The sequence below is a fragment of the Urtica dioica genome, chromosome 12 (genome assembly GCF_054948205.1).
Source record: "Urtica dioica subsp. dioica isolate 48M chromosome 12, U.dioica_male_clone48M_v1_H2, whole genome shotgun sequence".
Classification (NCBI taxonomy): domain Eukaryota; kingdom Viridiplantae; phylum Streptophyta; class Magnoliopsida; order Rosales; family Urticaceae; genus Urtica; species Urtica dioica.
In genome coordinates this window covers 7,431,996-7,446,569 of record NC_142767.1, presented here as the reverse complement: position 1 = coordinate 7,446,569, position 14,574 = coordinate 7,431,996, and the positions used below count along the sequence as shown (strand labels likewise).

General features: G+C 43.5%; 3 protein-coding genes across 3 annotated transcripts; all 3 read left to right on the top strand.

Moving 5' to 3' along the window:
- The first annotated feature begins 2,120 nt into the window (after positions 1-2,120).
- LOC149378862 (Pentatricopeptide repeat (PPR) superfamily protein) lies at positions 2,121-4,285 on the top strand. The gene has a single exon (XM_089602952.1). The coding sequence runs from the start codon at positions 2,201-2,203 to the stop codon at positions 4,133-4,135; it is 1,935 nt and encodes a 644-aa protein (XP_089459078.1). The 5' UTR covers positions 2,121-2,200; the 3' UTR covers positions 4,136-4,285.
- Positions 4,286-5,869: 1,584 nt separating this feature from the next.
- Positions 5,870-6,285, top strand: LOC149378861 (pentatricopeptide repeat-containing protein At5g04780, mitochondrial-like). The gene is made up of 2 exons (XM_089603892.1): positions 5,870-6,166; positions 6,220-6,285. The coding sequence occupies exons 1-2, from the start codon at positions 5,870-5,872 to the stop codon at positions 6,283-6,285; spliced, it is 363 nt and encodes a 120-aa protein (XP_089460018.1).
- A 1,192-nt stretch (positions 6,286-7,477) lies between these two features.
- On the top strand, positions 7,478-12,611 carry LOC149378860 (pentatricopeptide (PPR) repeat-containing protein). Its single transcript, XM_089602951.1, has 10 exons — positions 7,478-8,368; positions 8,641-8,768; positions 8,970-9,110; positions 9,302-9,388; positions 9,498-9,651; positions 9,809-9,868; positions 10,014-10,442; positions 10,818-11,113; positions 11,203-11,332; positions 11,969-12,611. Exons 1-10 carry the CDS (start codon positions 7,529-7,531, stop codon positions 12,470-12,472), a joined length of 2,769 nt encoding a protein of 922 aa, XP_089459077.1. The 5' UTR covers positions 7,478-7,528; the 3' UTR covers positions 12,473-12,611.
- Positions 12,612-14,574: the final 1,963 nt, after the last annotated feature.

Sequence of the window (14,574 nt, the reverse complement as noted above, 5' to 3'; positions counted from 1 at the left end):
CTAGAGCGACGGACGCAAGCGCGTTTGCCTCGTCCACGTCAAGCTACGTCTCTTATCCGCTTGGATCCTCCTCCACGTGTCAATCACACACTCGTGTCGAGAAAGACGGAAAAGCGAGAAAGAGCACTTGCAATTGTGAGAGTATTCTTTATAATCACAAAGGCTTCGCAACAGTGAAGCTCTGGAAAGTCTATTTTCCTCAAACACCCAACTAGAAGAACAAAAAGTTCATCGCTGGGACGCCTCCCGAGCGACGAACTTGGGGGGCTAATGTTGTCGGTCGTTTTCGGAAAACCCGAGACGCCAAGAAGGCACGTCGCTCTAAGGGCCGATGGTCAGGCCGGAGGTCCTGAAGAGCGGCAGGTCTTCAAGCCTTCGCCTAAACTCTTGACTCCTCGAGTCGAGCCTTGAGTCAATCTCCTCGAGTCGAGCTTCGCTCCTCGAGTCGAGCCTCGAGTCGTTCCTCGAATCGAGTCACTCTCGCCAAGTGGAAACCTTCATATTTCATGTGGCAAGAATGGTATCCGAAGGCCCGCAAGAGCCCGACGAGACGGGCCATGCGCCGCGCGCGCAGCCGCGCCGGCCAACCAAGCGCAGCAGCCCGCGCGCCGCGCCAGATAGGCCGCGCGCCGCGCCAGGCAGACCGCGCGCCGCGCGATGACACGCCCGCGCCGCGCATCCCGCGCCGCACATCGCGCGCCGCGCCTGGTGACCCGCGCGCCGCGCCCCCTGCGCCGCGCGCCGCACTTTGTGCGCCGCGCGCGCCGTGCGCCTCCACTTGATGCCACATGCGTTCCTAGTCCCACATGGACGAAAAAGAAGCCTTCTAAGGCCCCCAAACACCTATAAATACCCCCTCCCATTGAGGGGAAAATCATCCCATTCATTCTCAAGGAACTTGAGACTTCTCTCCGCTTCTCTAGATGCCATCCTTGGCCTGAAGCGGATTCTCCACGATTTCTCGCTCTCGGAGATTCTGAAGCGCTTTCCGGGGACTCCCGAGTGCCGCCTCTCTTGATCGAGCGATTAATCTTGAGCCCACGAGTGCTCTAACGGTTTTCTCCCGAAAATCGCCTACGCGTCTAGCACCCTAGACGCGTCCGCCATTTCTGACAAGAAATCGCCTACGCGTCCTGCATTTCCGACTAGGAATCGCCTACGCGTCCGGAATCTCCGCCACAACAAGGAACTCTTGACTTAGAGTCTTCCACGTCTCCAAAAGAGAGAAAACACACATTCTCTCTCGCGCTCGCGATCTCCGAAGTCCTGAGACGCCGCCGAGGACTCCTCGCGTCCCGTCTCCTTCGTCGAGTACGCTTCTCCATCAAGGCTCCGCGCCTCATACTGCGTATCACACGCTTGAACTACGTTCTGACCTGATCCCACGCACGGGTACGTAGGCAGCCGACAACCAAGGCACGGTCACTCCTCCTCCTCACCCCCTACCTCTCCCGAGAGGCGGGTTGATCGGAGAAAACCCTAGCTCGAGACTATCGAGTTCACACTCTTGGCCCGGGTGCGATCACTTGGTCCGGCCTTGGATCGAACCGCCCGAGGTTTTAAATAGTTGTTCATTTTCGTGCGACAACACTAAATAACACTGCAAAAAAAATAAAATAAAAATTAAAAAAAACAAGTTTAAATAGAAGTTAAGCTTCATAATTAAGGTAAAATAATTGGGGGAGTTAGGGATATAACCAGTTTAAACTCCTTTCGTTAAAATTCAAGCTGAACTATCTAAATATTATAAAATAGCCCAAATTAAAGCCTCATGCGTCATACTATAGAGACGTCAATATTAGTCGAGCTATTTCTTTAATTTTGAATGAGTTGGCTTCAATTCTAATTAAGGATAGTGATAACTACTTTGATCTAGTGATAATTCTATACTACCTCTAAATTGAAGGTTGTGAGTTCAATCTCCACCGATAATAAATGCCCTTAAAAAAATGTATGTCATTCGACTATTTCATATAGGTTCTTCAATATGTATTGTATGGGATTAAAACTGGTATCTATGAAATTAAGTTTCAAAAGCCAATATACAAGGACTGATTTAAAAAAAAAAAAAAAATTAAGAACCAAAACCAATAAGAATTTGACTCATCCGGCTCAAAAGAAATGAAGTCTGGAAGAAACTTGGGCCGCAATTTGGATCGAGCCGATATCTCTGAAAATCGCTTTTGTCACGAAAGCTTACATGTTTGCATGGTCGTGGAAGTCAATACCGTTCATAGCAACAAACAAGCATGATATGTTCATCTCTACCATCATCCAATACAAGAAGAAATCACTTGTCCGATTTCAAACCGTTCCGTCTTACAGAAATGTCTCATCTTGGTCCACCGCCGAGCTCGACGCAACGACGACAACCTCGGACTACATCAAGTGGGTCGGCAAAAGCCCGAACCCAATACCACTGTTGCACGAAGCCATAAAGCGGTGCTCGAGAACCGGCGCGATCTCGGAAGGGAAAGCCTCCCACGCGCAGACCATCACCGTCGGACTAAAATCAGACACTCTTACCTCGAACATGATCGTCAACATGTACTCTAAATGCAGTCTCGTCGGAGACGCCCGTAAGGTGTTCGACGGAATGCCTGAGAGAAGCATGGTGTCGTGGAACACCATGATTGGGTCGCTGGCGAAGAGTGGCGACGAGAGAGAAGCCCTCGGACTGTTCTCGCGTATGCACAGAGAGAGCCGAAGGTTCAGCGAGTTCACGGTCTCGAGCGTCCTCTGCGCCTGCGCCGGAAAAGCCTCGGTCTCCGAGTGCCGTCAACTCCATTGCTTTGCAGTGAAGACCGCCACGGACTCGAACGTGTTCGTGGCCACGGCTCTTCTCGACGTCTACGCGAAGAACGGCCACGTCAGCGACTCGATGGCCGTGTTCGAGTCCATGCCCGAACGCACTCGAACCCCAGTGAGCTGGAGCTCCATGCTCGCCGGCCTCGTCCAGAACGGGTCCCACGAGGAGGCTCTGGCCCTTTTCCGGAGATGCCCCGAGATCGACGCTTTCGCGGTCTCTTCGGCGGTTCGTGCCTGCTCGGGCCTCGCGTCGATCCTCGAGGGAGCCCAAGTCCACGCCGTGTCCCTCAAGTCGGGCCTCGAGTCGAACCAATTTGTGGCTTGCTCGCTCGTCGACATGTACGGAAAGTGCGGCGCCCTCGGAGAAGCCTACGCGGCCTTCCTATCCGCCGAGGACAAAAGCGTAATTTGCTGGAACGCCGTGATCGCCGGGTTCGCGAGACACGCGCGCTCGCTCGAGGCCATGGTTTTGTTCGAGAAGATGCAGATGACGGGTCTGTCCCCGAACGAGGTGACGTACGTCTCGGTGCTGTCGGCGTGTGGCCACGCGGGATTGGTCGAGAGCGGAAGGAGGTACTTCGAGCTGATGACGTGTCAGCACGGGGTCTCGCCGGGGGCGGTGCACTACTCGGCCATGGTCGACATCTTGGCTCGCGCGGGGCTGATCGACGAGGCTCACGGCTTGATCAAGGGCATGCCGTTCGAGCCGACCCCGCCGATGTGGGGCTCGCTCCTGGCCTCGTGCCGGGCCCACGGGAATGTCCAGCTGGCGGAGAAAGCCGCGGAGAGGCTTCTCGAATTGGAGCCCGAGAACGCGGGGAACAGAGTCTTGCTCTCGAACGTCTACGCGGCGAACAAGAAGTGGGATTTGGTGGCGAGGACGAGGAAGGGTCTGAGAGACAGCGACGCGAAGAAAGAGAAGGGGAAGAGTTGGATCGAGGTCAAGAGCTCGGTTCACTCGTTCACGGTCGGAGAGAGGAATCACCCGAGGATGGTCGAGATCTACGCGAATTTGGAGGAGTTGGTCGGGGAATTGAGGAAGCTCGGCTACACGGCGAAGAGCGATGATGAACTTCATGACGTGGTAGAGAGTGAGAAGAGTGAGCTTCTGAGCCACCACAGCGAGAAGCTCGCTCTCACTTTCGGGCTCATGTGTTTGCCTCTGAACGCGCCGATTCGGATCATGAAGAACCTTAGGATCTGTGGCGATTGCCATTCCTTTATGAAGCTTGCATCGGGTTTCACGGGGCGGGAGATCATCGTCAGGGACACCAACCGATTTCATCTTTTTAAAAATGGGTGTTGTTCTTGCCGGGAATTTTGGTGAAACGTTGCTCTTTGCTTGGCTACAAGGATATATCTATTTTAAACAGTCGTAGAATAACAGATTCTTTCACGTATACACTAATAATAATTAAGCATATATATCCATTTGATAAAACGTCATTATCATTTCTCAAACATTTTAATATCACAGTTGCAGGAAACCTATTTAATTATTGAGTTTTAGATATTGACGTTAATATTATCAAAGAAATAAATATTTGATATTTCTTTAGAGATATTGATGTTAATATTATCATTTTCAAAACTAAAAATTTGATAATCTATTACTAAATAAATATAAAAAGACTGTAATACCCTTAATGAAGCATGTCACGAAATTCTTTAATTTCGTGACAATTGTTGCGACACATTTCGTGACATCTCCAATTTCGTGACACATCTGTCACAAAATTTTCCAATTTCGTGATAGATTTCATTAAGGGTATTACGATTTTTTTATATATATTAATTTAGTAATATATATGTCAATTATTCATTTTTGGTTGATTTTTGGTAAGCGACAACCAAATGATTTCGTGGGATTAATTTTAATCCAGCCTAGATTAATCTTATTTTGGCTAGTTTGCTTATAGTTGACAAACTATGGCTATTTTGCAAAAGCTTAAGTTCTATTTGGCTATATAGCCGCTTGACCCATGATAATATTGGTGTTAATATCCCATTTCTTTAATATCCCAAATGATAATGTTTATAATATTGCCCCCAAAATCCACGACACCTTACAATCGAGTTCGGCAAACAGACCTGGTAAGTAAGTACCATATGGCTCGTCTCAGACTGCTCTTTCTTCCTCTTATCGTATATACTTTTTCATTTATCGATCTTTTACTTCTTGTTTAATGTTTTGAACGTATTTACTGGGTCTTACCTAGAGTTTGAGTTAATCAATTGTGGGTTCGATTTCGGGACATAAATTTTGTTTAGAAATAGTGATGTTGAAACACCAAATTCTTTTATTAGGGTACGCTAGTTTTGTGGGTTGCAAGCATATATATCCTACTTTGTTCAAGAAATTGAATATGCTCGAGGAATCTGAACTCGAGATCACAACTGATACTCCAAATCTAGTTTCTTTAAGTTATGAAGGTTACACGAGAGTTAAAATATCAATGAGATCGTCGTGTCATCGTGTAGAAGGCAAGTTCTCCGTTTAGGAGGTCATCTTTTGAGCTGATACATTTTCTATCTAATATAAATCTCAATTGAATTAGTTTTGACCTATCTCTTCAAGCTGAGACATACGGCGATGTATGCACAGCTAAGAAGTTCACAATAAATCGATTAAGTTTAGATATATGTTTTCACTTTCTTTCAACTTCTTGTCGTGTCTGTGCAGAGTTTTGACCTTCCCAAAAATCTGATGGAGATCAGCTTACCACCGTGACTTCAAAACGATTCTTGAAGTCGGATTAGGAGCACCAACCCATTATCTCATCAATCCACAATGGAATCTTACTTCAATTCGAAATAGAAAGACCCAAAAGTGAATCAGACATAACTATTGCACAAACTATTACAACAAAAGCTGCGACGCTTCCAGAAAATAATTGTAACGAGGACCAAAACTATCTGAAATTATATTCCATGATTCTATAACTATTTTGCCAACATTAAATCGTCAATTAATGAAACAACAGAAGCGTTGAGAGACAATGACACAAAGACGGAGAAGAGGAAGAGTTAGATCGAGGTCAAGAGCGCAGTTCACTCGTTCATGATCAAAGAGAGGAACCACCTGAGGATGGTCGAGATCTACGCAAATTTGGAGGATTTGGTCTTGGAATTGAAGAAGCTCGGTTGCATGGTGAAGAGAGATGATGAACTTCATGATGTGATAAATAGTGAGAAGGGTGAGTTTTTGTGCCACCACATCGAGAAGCTCGCTCTCACTTTCGAGCTCATATGTTTGCCTCCAAACGGGCCGATTTGGATCATGAAGAAGCTTAGGATTTGTGGCGATTGTCATTCTTTTATGAAGCCCGTGTTGGGCTTCATGGGGCGGGAGATTATTGTCAAAGACACCAATCGCTTTCACTTTTTTAAAAACATGTGTTGTTCTTGCAGGGAATACGGGTGAAATGTTGCTCTTTGCTTGGCTACAAGGATATATCTATTTTTAAAAATGGATAGAAAAACATATTCTTTCACATATATACTAATAATAATTACACATATATCCATTAGATAAAGGAGAGGCAATAGGCGAAATAAATGTGAGCACGAGCGTGAAGATAATGAAATGCAAAAATGAAATGTTTAGATACTAAAAAGTGATCGATTCGTTCCTCGTTTATTATTGAGCGACAACTAAACAAAGTAGATTTGGGATGCACTCATTTTTTTAGCAACGTCCTAGGTTTGACACACTTCCACATGACAACGTGTCATTGGACCACAATAAATTTGGGCGTCGCTCGTTCTGCGAGCGATGTCCAAATAATTCTCGCCTATCTTTGACGACATAATTAAATGGTGTGTTGCTTAAAGTAAATAGTACACCTAGTAGTATTTTGTGATGTCACATCACATTAAGCCGCTAAAAACATTTGAGCGTCGTTATGAATTGCACCAACCGCATATCAAGCCTAGTATCCAGTTCGAATCCGTTGAAAATAGCTTCAAAACATCAAATCGAACAAGAAATTAAAAATTTCTCACTAATATATAACATATTACAAGAATCTCGTCGCTTGAAAAGGATTGAATGATCATGTACGAAAGAAGAGAAAACTCAAAGAAAAGGCGACGCAATGAAGTATCGTGCTGCGAGGGTACCATGAGATGCGGTCAACTGAAGAATTGGAGATAGAGAAATATGTTTAAATTAGAAAAGTAAGAGTTTGATAATATATCAGTAAGATTATATAGAACTAAAATTATTAACATTTTTCAAACACAGATATTGAATTTTCCATAGTTAAAATATGAAAAAATGATACGAAGTAGCCAATTCAAACTATGACTTTTGCAAAATAGCCATAGTTTCATTAGGTTTAGCAAAATAGCCAATTGAGAGTACTATGACTTTTAATCCTGTCTCGATTAATTTTAATCCAGTCTTCATAAAACTTATATTTTGTCTTTATAGTTCGTTGGGATTAAATTTAATTCAGCCTAAATTAATCTTACTTGAGCTAATTTACTTATAATTGACAAACTATGACTATTTTGCAAAAGTTTAAGTTCTATTTGACTATATAACCGCTTGATCCTTAAAATATCACAAAGGATATGTTAGTTTACGATGTGAATATTATGACAAGGGACGTATTCACCAAAAAGTTAATTTTCATCTCAAGGTAATACCGTTCCGTGTAAAGATTTAATCGAGTGACGACTGACACGCTACTCCGCTGAAGTGAGTGAGAAGATAATGGAAGTCTCACTCTCGCTCACCACCTCCACTTCCTCCTCCTCCTTCTCCGTCGCCGGGAAACGCCGCTCCTCAAAGCACTCCCATTTCCTTCCCCGTTCCCTCAACTCTGCGTCCTCCGACAACCCCGCCGACCATCTCCGCCGCCCCAAAACCCTCAAAACCACCGCCGCCAAATCCCACCGCAAACCCCCTCTCAATCCCCTCAAATCCCTCTCCAACCCTCCCAGCTTCACCCTCCCTTCTCCGCCGCGCCGCGCCGCCGCCGATTCCCGCTCTCTCACCGCCAAGCTCCGCCTCACCAGCAAGCTCTCTCCCCCTCCTCCGCCGCCTGACATCACCGTCGAGTGCGAACCAGAGGAGCTCAGCGAAGAGGAGGATGAACGAGAGAAAGAGCCCAGGGTCGAGTTGCGGCAAGAAGGGAAGATCTTCGTCGGAAACCTTCCTAGCTGGGCAAAGAAGTCCGACGTGGCCGAATTCTTCCGGCAGTTCGGGCCGATAAAGAGCGTGATTGTGATAAAGGCGCACGAGGAGACGGAGAGGAACGCCGGCTTCGGGTTCGTGATATACGCAGCGGAGAGGTCGGCCATGAAGGCCGTGGAGTTCGACGGCGTCGAGTTTCGCGGCCGGGTTCTGACCGTGAAGCTGGACGACGGCCGGAGGATGGGCGGGAGGGCGGAGCAGAGGGCCAGGTGGGTCGCCGGAGGTGATGTGGCAGATCGCCGTCGCTCCAGGTGGCACGAAGAGCGGGACTCGTCGAGGACGGAGTTCCGGCGAGTCGTGGAGACCGAGCCTGAGAACTGGCAGGCCGTCGTCAAGTCCTTTGACAAGATCGCAAAGGTATGGCAATGCCAACTGGTTCGCAATCGTTCAGAAGTGTTTTTGTTCCTTGTGTTTAGGAAAGGCTTGGTAACAAAGTTTACATCTTTAAGAGCATAGGATTCCGACTGTTAGACTTCAAAGGGTTTTGTTATCACAACAAACAATGAAAGCTTCTTCTTATGAGGATAAGAGGGAAGAAAATAAAAAATGACACCATTGCTTATGAAGTTTAGCTAGCTCTGAAACTAGTCTTTGGAAATAATAATAATTATTAATGTCAAATTTATCAGCCGTCGAGAAAGGAGTATGGGTTGATGGTGAAGTTCTACGCGAGGAGAGGAGACATGCATCATGCACGCCAAACATTTGAGAGCATGCGAGGAAGGGGTATCGAGCCATCCTCTCATGTCTATTCAAGGTAATCGCTTTTCTCTAGCTGGTACGTAGAACAGGACAGTGTTTATTTTCACATATATGTATAAAGAATGCCCCGAGTATTGTTCGATTTTATCACTCCATTATCCTCGTTAAAGTATATGTCTAACAGAGTTGGAGTTTTGCGGATTATGGTGTATGTTTTGTATTTTGCTGAACAATAAGAGGCTTACATTACATGCAGCCTTATTCACGCTTATGCAGTTGGAAGAGATATGGAGGAAGCACTATCGTGTGTTAGGAAAATGAAAGAAGAAGATATTGACATGACTTTGGTGACTTACAGTATCATTGTCGGTGGATTCGCAAGAGTCGCCGATTCTGAGTAAGTGAACTCGTGTTCACTCTTTTGTTGCGACATATGATACAAGTTCAAACTATTGTGTGTGTGTGTGTATATATATATATATACATATATTTGTGGACTGTCTATTTGAGCTTTCAATTACTCTGTTGTTTCTGACCTCATATTTTTTTCAATTAATTGATTTGGCGTTGCTTAATGTTTCTTGAAAGAGCTGCAGAGTTCTGGTTTAATGAGGCCAAAGAGCGACACACAACCTTGAATGCGATCATCTATGGAAACATAATATATGCTAACTGGTAAGTACGCTCTGAATCTATTGAAATCAGATTGTTATATTTTAAGACAATTTTTTTTTTTTTTTTTTTTTTTTTTTTTTTTTTTCTGTTATTTTTGTTTTGAATTCAGTCAGACATGCAATATGGTTAGAGCCGAGGAACTAGTACGGGAGATGGAAGAAGCAGGAATAGATGCTTCGATGGACATTTATCACACAATGATGGATGGTTACACGATGGTTGGCATTGAGGATAAATGTTTGGTTGTTTTCAATCGACTCAAGGTAAATAGCTAAAGACCACACACACACACACACACACACACACACACACATATATATATATATATAGATATATTTTGCAGGGTATAAATTTAATATTTCTTTGGCTAATGCACATCTTATTTTGTCTCCCTCATTCTTTTATTTATGATGTTTATAGGAATGTGGCTTTACACCCTCAGTTGTCACGTATGGATGTCTGATCAATCTTTTTATCAAGGTATGACATCCTTTTCTTATAAAGCATTTTGTAAATTGATCACAAGATAATTGTGTAGCGTTATAATGGTGTCTGATGAATCGCTTATTATAAGGGTTGATTTTTTGAAAGAAAATACATAAAAATCGGTTATGGGTTCTATCAGATTGGAAAAGTTTCAAAAGCCATGGAAACCAGCAAAAAGATGGAATCAGCTGGCATAAAGCACAACATGAAGACCTATTCCATGCTAATCAACGGGTTTCTGAAGTTGAAAGATTGGGCAAACGCGTTTGCGGTGTTTGAGGACGTCATAAATAATGGCCTAAAGCCCGATGTAATACTGTATAACAACATCATAACCGCGTTCTGTGGCATGGGAAACATGGATCGTGCTATCCGTACCGTCAAAGAAATGCAAAAGGCCCGGCATAGGCCCACGACACGGACATTTATGCCAATCATACATGCTTTTGCAAGAGCCGGGGATTCAAGAAGAGCCTTGGAGGTTTTCGATATGATGAGGATGAGTGGTTGTGTACCAACTGTGCATACATTCAATGCCTTGGTTCTTGGCCTTGTGGAGAAGCGTCAGGTAAAGTTTATGAAAGTGAATCGTTTTTACCTCGTGCTAGTAAGATTTTTGGGATGGGTGATTTAGTAAATTCTTGTATTTTGTCATGTTTTAGTATATGCCATTATAGGCAGTGGCAGAGCAAGAATTTGAGTTTGAACTCAGGGGAGCAAATATGATGAAAATATAAAATGTTTAAAAAATTGAAAGGGCGTGTAAGAAATTTTTATTTTTTTATTTTTTTTATTTTTTTTTTCAGGGGAAAATATGTAAAATCATATAATTTTTGGCTAAAAATGTAAAAGAATATCAATCATACTATTGATTTATGCTCTAAAGTACCCCGGCTTCTATCACATTGTTGCTCAGTTGCATAATAATGTGTTTTTGTTGCAGATGGACAAGGCTGTGGAATTACTAGACGAGATGGCACTAGCTGGCGTGGGCCCAGATGAACATACATACACAAATATCATGCATGGCTATGCATCGGTAGGAGACACTGGGAAGGCCTTTGAATATTTCACTAAATTGAAGAACGAGGGCCTCGAAATAGACGTATTTACGTACGAGGCCTTGTTAAAGGCGTGTTGCAAGGCGGGTCGGATGCAGAGTGCTCTAGCGGTGACCAAAGAAATGAGCAATCAAAATATTCCGAGAAACACCTTCGTTTACAATATATTAATCGATGGGTATGAAACGTCAAATCTTGTCCATAAATCAATCGCTTCTGTTTGCCGCCTCAACTTGGGCTCTATGTTTTTTTTTTCTTCGTATTCAGATGGGCTCGAAGAGGCGATGTTTGGGAGGCGGCTGATCTGATGCAGCAAATGAAAGAGGACGGCGTTCAGCCTGATATCCGCACTTACACTTCTTTCATAAATGCTTGTAGCAAATCTGGAGACATGGCGGTATGCTTTTTGAGTACCATTTTATTCACATTTACCATTATCTTACGAATTTCCAATAAAAAAGATCACATACCAGTCATGCGATGGGATTTATTTTGAATTTTTATTTAATAATCAAAGTTGTTCTAACCTAAGAGCTGTCGGTCTAGTGGTCAGGTATTTGGTTTATTTCTGAAAGGTCCCGAGTTCTAGTATTGCTAGGTACGAAACATGGAATATCTAAGAGTTAACAAAAATAGAAAATTAGGAAAATAGCCAATTTAAACGTTTAACATTGCTAAATTGCCAACGTTTGATAAATCTTAGGTAAATAGCCACTTTCAGACGTAAATCTCAACGTTTGGTATATGAAAGTGACTATTTACCTAAGATATACGTCTGAAAGTGGCTATTTACCTAAAATTTATCAAACGTTGGTTATTTAGCAATGTCAAACGTTTAAATTAGCTATTTTCCTAATGGACAAAAAAAAAAAAAAAAAAAAGAAAAAAGAACGCATTATATTTTTCTTGTTTTGAATTGAGGAAAATTTGTGAGAATAAAATTTGAGGGAAAGTGTATTAGTGTAGAAAATGTGTGGAAAATGAGAATTCAAGTAAGTTACTAATGAAATGATTTAAACTTGTTTGGTTGCAGAGGGCGACGGTTGCGATCCAGGAAATGCAAGCTCTCGGTGTGAAGCCAAACGTGAAAACGTACACGACGCTGATCCATGGCTGGGCTCGGGCTTCTCTTCCGGAGAAAGCTTTGCAGTGTTTCGAGGAGATGAAATCGGAGGGCCTGAAACCCGACAGGGCGGTGTACCACTGCCTGATGACGTCTCTGCTGTCGAGAGCCCGGGTGGCGGAGGCCTACATCTACTCCGGGATCGTCTCGATCTGCAAAGAGATGATCGAGACCGGGCTCACCATCGACATGGGCACCGCCGTGCACTGGTCAAAGTGCCTGCGTAACATCGAGCGCGGCGGCGGAGAGCTCACCGAAGCCCTCCAGAAGACCTTCCCGCCCGATTGGAACTTGTCCTACACTTCCGATCGCAAAGATGATGTTGGCGACGATGATGAATTGTGTCTGTCCGATGGTTCAGATAGTGCCAGCGATGACGATGCTGACGAAGTACACGGCAGATTAAGGCTTTGAAAAGCGTGCCCATTTTATTAGTTTATTTTTCTTGTACAGAATTCTAGGTTTTCTCGTGCAAAGTTGAGAAGAAGAAATAACATCCTTGATTGTATTTTTTTATCCTAGTTCTGATGAAGCAGTATCCAGTTCTAATTAATGATGCGTTTGTGCTGTTCCAATGCCAAGTGTGCTGTTGATTAGACCTGATCAAATCAGTAATTTACTTATTACATCCAACGGCCCGCCCATCCAAGCCGCAATAGTAGTCCACCAGACATCTGTTCGGATCCGGAAAATAGGAGTGTTGCGATTGTTCCGTACGCAAGTGCACGTAGTAGCTCAAGTAGAAAAGTTCGTAAGTACGAGTCGATCCCACAAGGAAAATGTTTAATTAAATTGACAAGATAACTAGCACGAATTGAACCCAATGATTTGATGATTGTGATGGTTATTAAAACGAACGAAAATTAAAAACAATTAAAATACGATAGATCACGATAATGAGAAAACAAGAACTATGGCTTCACAAGTTATTCCTATGGTTTGGATTTGGGAATTAAGCACAAAACACACTCTTATGTTTGCTAATCACGCTCACGATAATTGTATTCTATGATTTCTCTCGAACATCTAAGAAACTAAACCTATGCCGGGATATCTTCTCTCGATCTCAACCCCTAAAAACAACGGTTAACATTAAAAACAAGAACGTTCACACGACTCCGAAACAACCTAGCTATGTCTAGCCTAGGGATGTATCCCGGTAAATTAATCCTTGTGCACGACTAACCTAATCTCTTCCGAGCATTAAGCGATCCTAATATCATGAACACGGTTGCTAATCAAATTCAAGCATTACACACGGAATTAAAATAAACAAACATGATAGAGCATAAGAATATTAATTTGACATGATTGAATCCATAACCATATTCCTAACTCGCTACACCATAGCCCTTAATGAGTTTAGTGCATGATTGAACGGAGAATAAACGGAGATGAATATAAAGAAATCATGACTAAAAACTGAATTATATTAATAAAAACGGGAGTCCCAAAGATTCAGAGAATAGAGATAAAAACTGTGAATGGTGAAAACGAGATTGTTGCGACGATGATCCTCTCTGAACGCTTCTTCTGTCCCGGGATTTTGCGGCCGAATGAGAAAACAAACTAAAAACAAAAGCAAAGATGTGTTTCTAAATAAACTAAAGTCTTTTGGTAGGTTTCCTAGGTTTTTCGGAGCTCATATGGGCCATCGGATCGCATCCAACGGCTTGGATTACAATTAAAACGCGTGACAAAAAAAAGTGGAAATCGGGGCCTGTGCACCGCACAGGTCTTCTGGGCAGCCTGTGCACCGCACACCCAACGCACAGGGTGAACGCACAGGGCTATGCACCGTACAGGGGCCGCACATGACAAACGCACAAGACTCTGGAAGTTTGTGCATTGCTTGGTTCACCTTGAACCACCTATCTTGAGCTCCGGGTGTCGGAATTGAGATCCGAAAGATGTTCTGAACTCCTTGCGATTGCCCCGTCGTCCTCGGATTTTCTATTTGTCATTTTGAACTTTCAAACTCTGTAAATTAAGAAAAACACTCTAAAACACATGAAAATACTCTCGAAATAACTTCTTTTCACTTCCGAAAGTACAAACAAACACGTTTATAACGCGCTTATCAAATACCCCCAAACTTACATTGTCGCTAGTCCTCGAGCGATAAAATAAAAAAAAATCACACAAAAGCAATAAACCTAAAAAATGGTAGAACTTGGTGTTTCACGCCTCGACCGATAATCGCTTGCCTCAACCATAATGCGTAGACTTACATACAAGTGAGAATTCATGATTTTAAACTTCAAGTCAACTATTGAATGCGAAAGAAAGATTACAAGCTCGAGTTACCTTGACCGTTTTTCAATGCTTTCGTACCTCGCTCACTCTCGACTCCCAAGGCTTTGCAACGCTTCCAACCCCTCTCAATAAACACCCTAATGCCTAATTTCGTGAAATTCCTCTCAACACACCCACATGCCCCCTCTTCTCCCTTAGTCTCCACTAATTTACACACATCATTTCTAGTCAATCGGTAAGTCTTTAAGGCTTGTAATGTT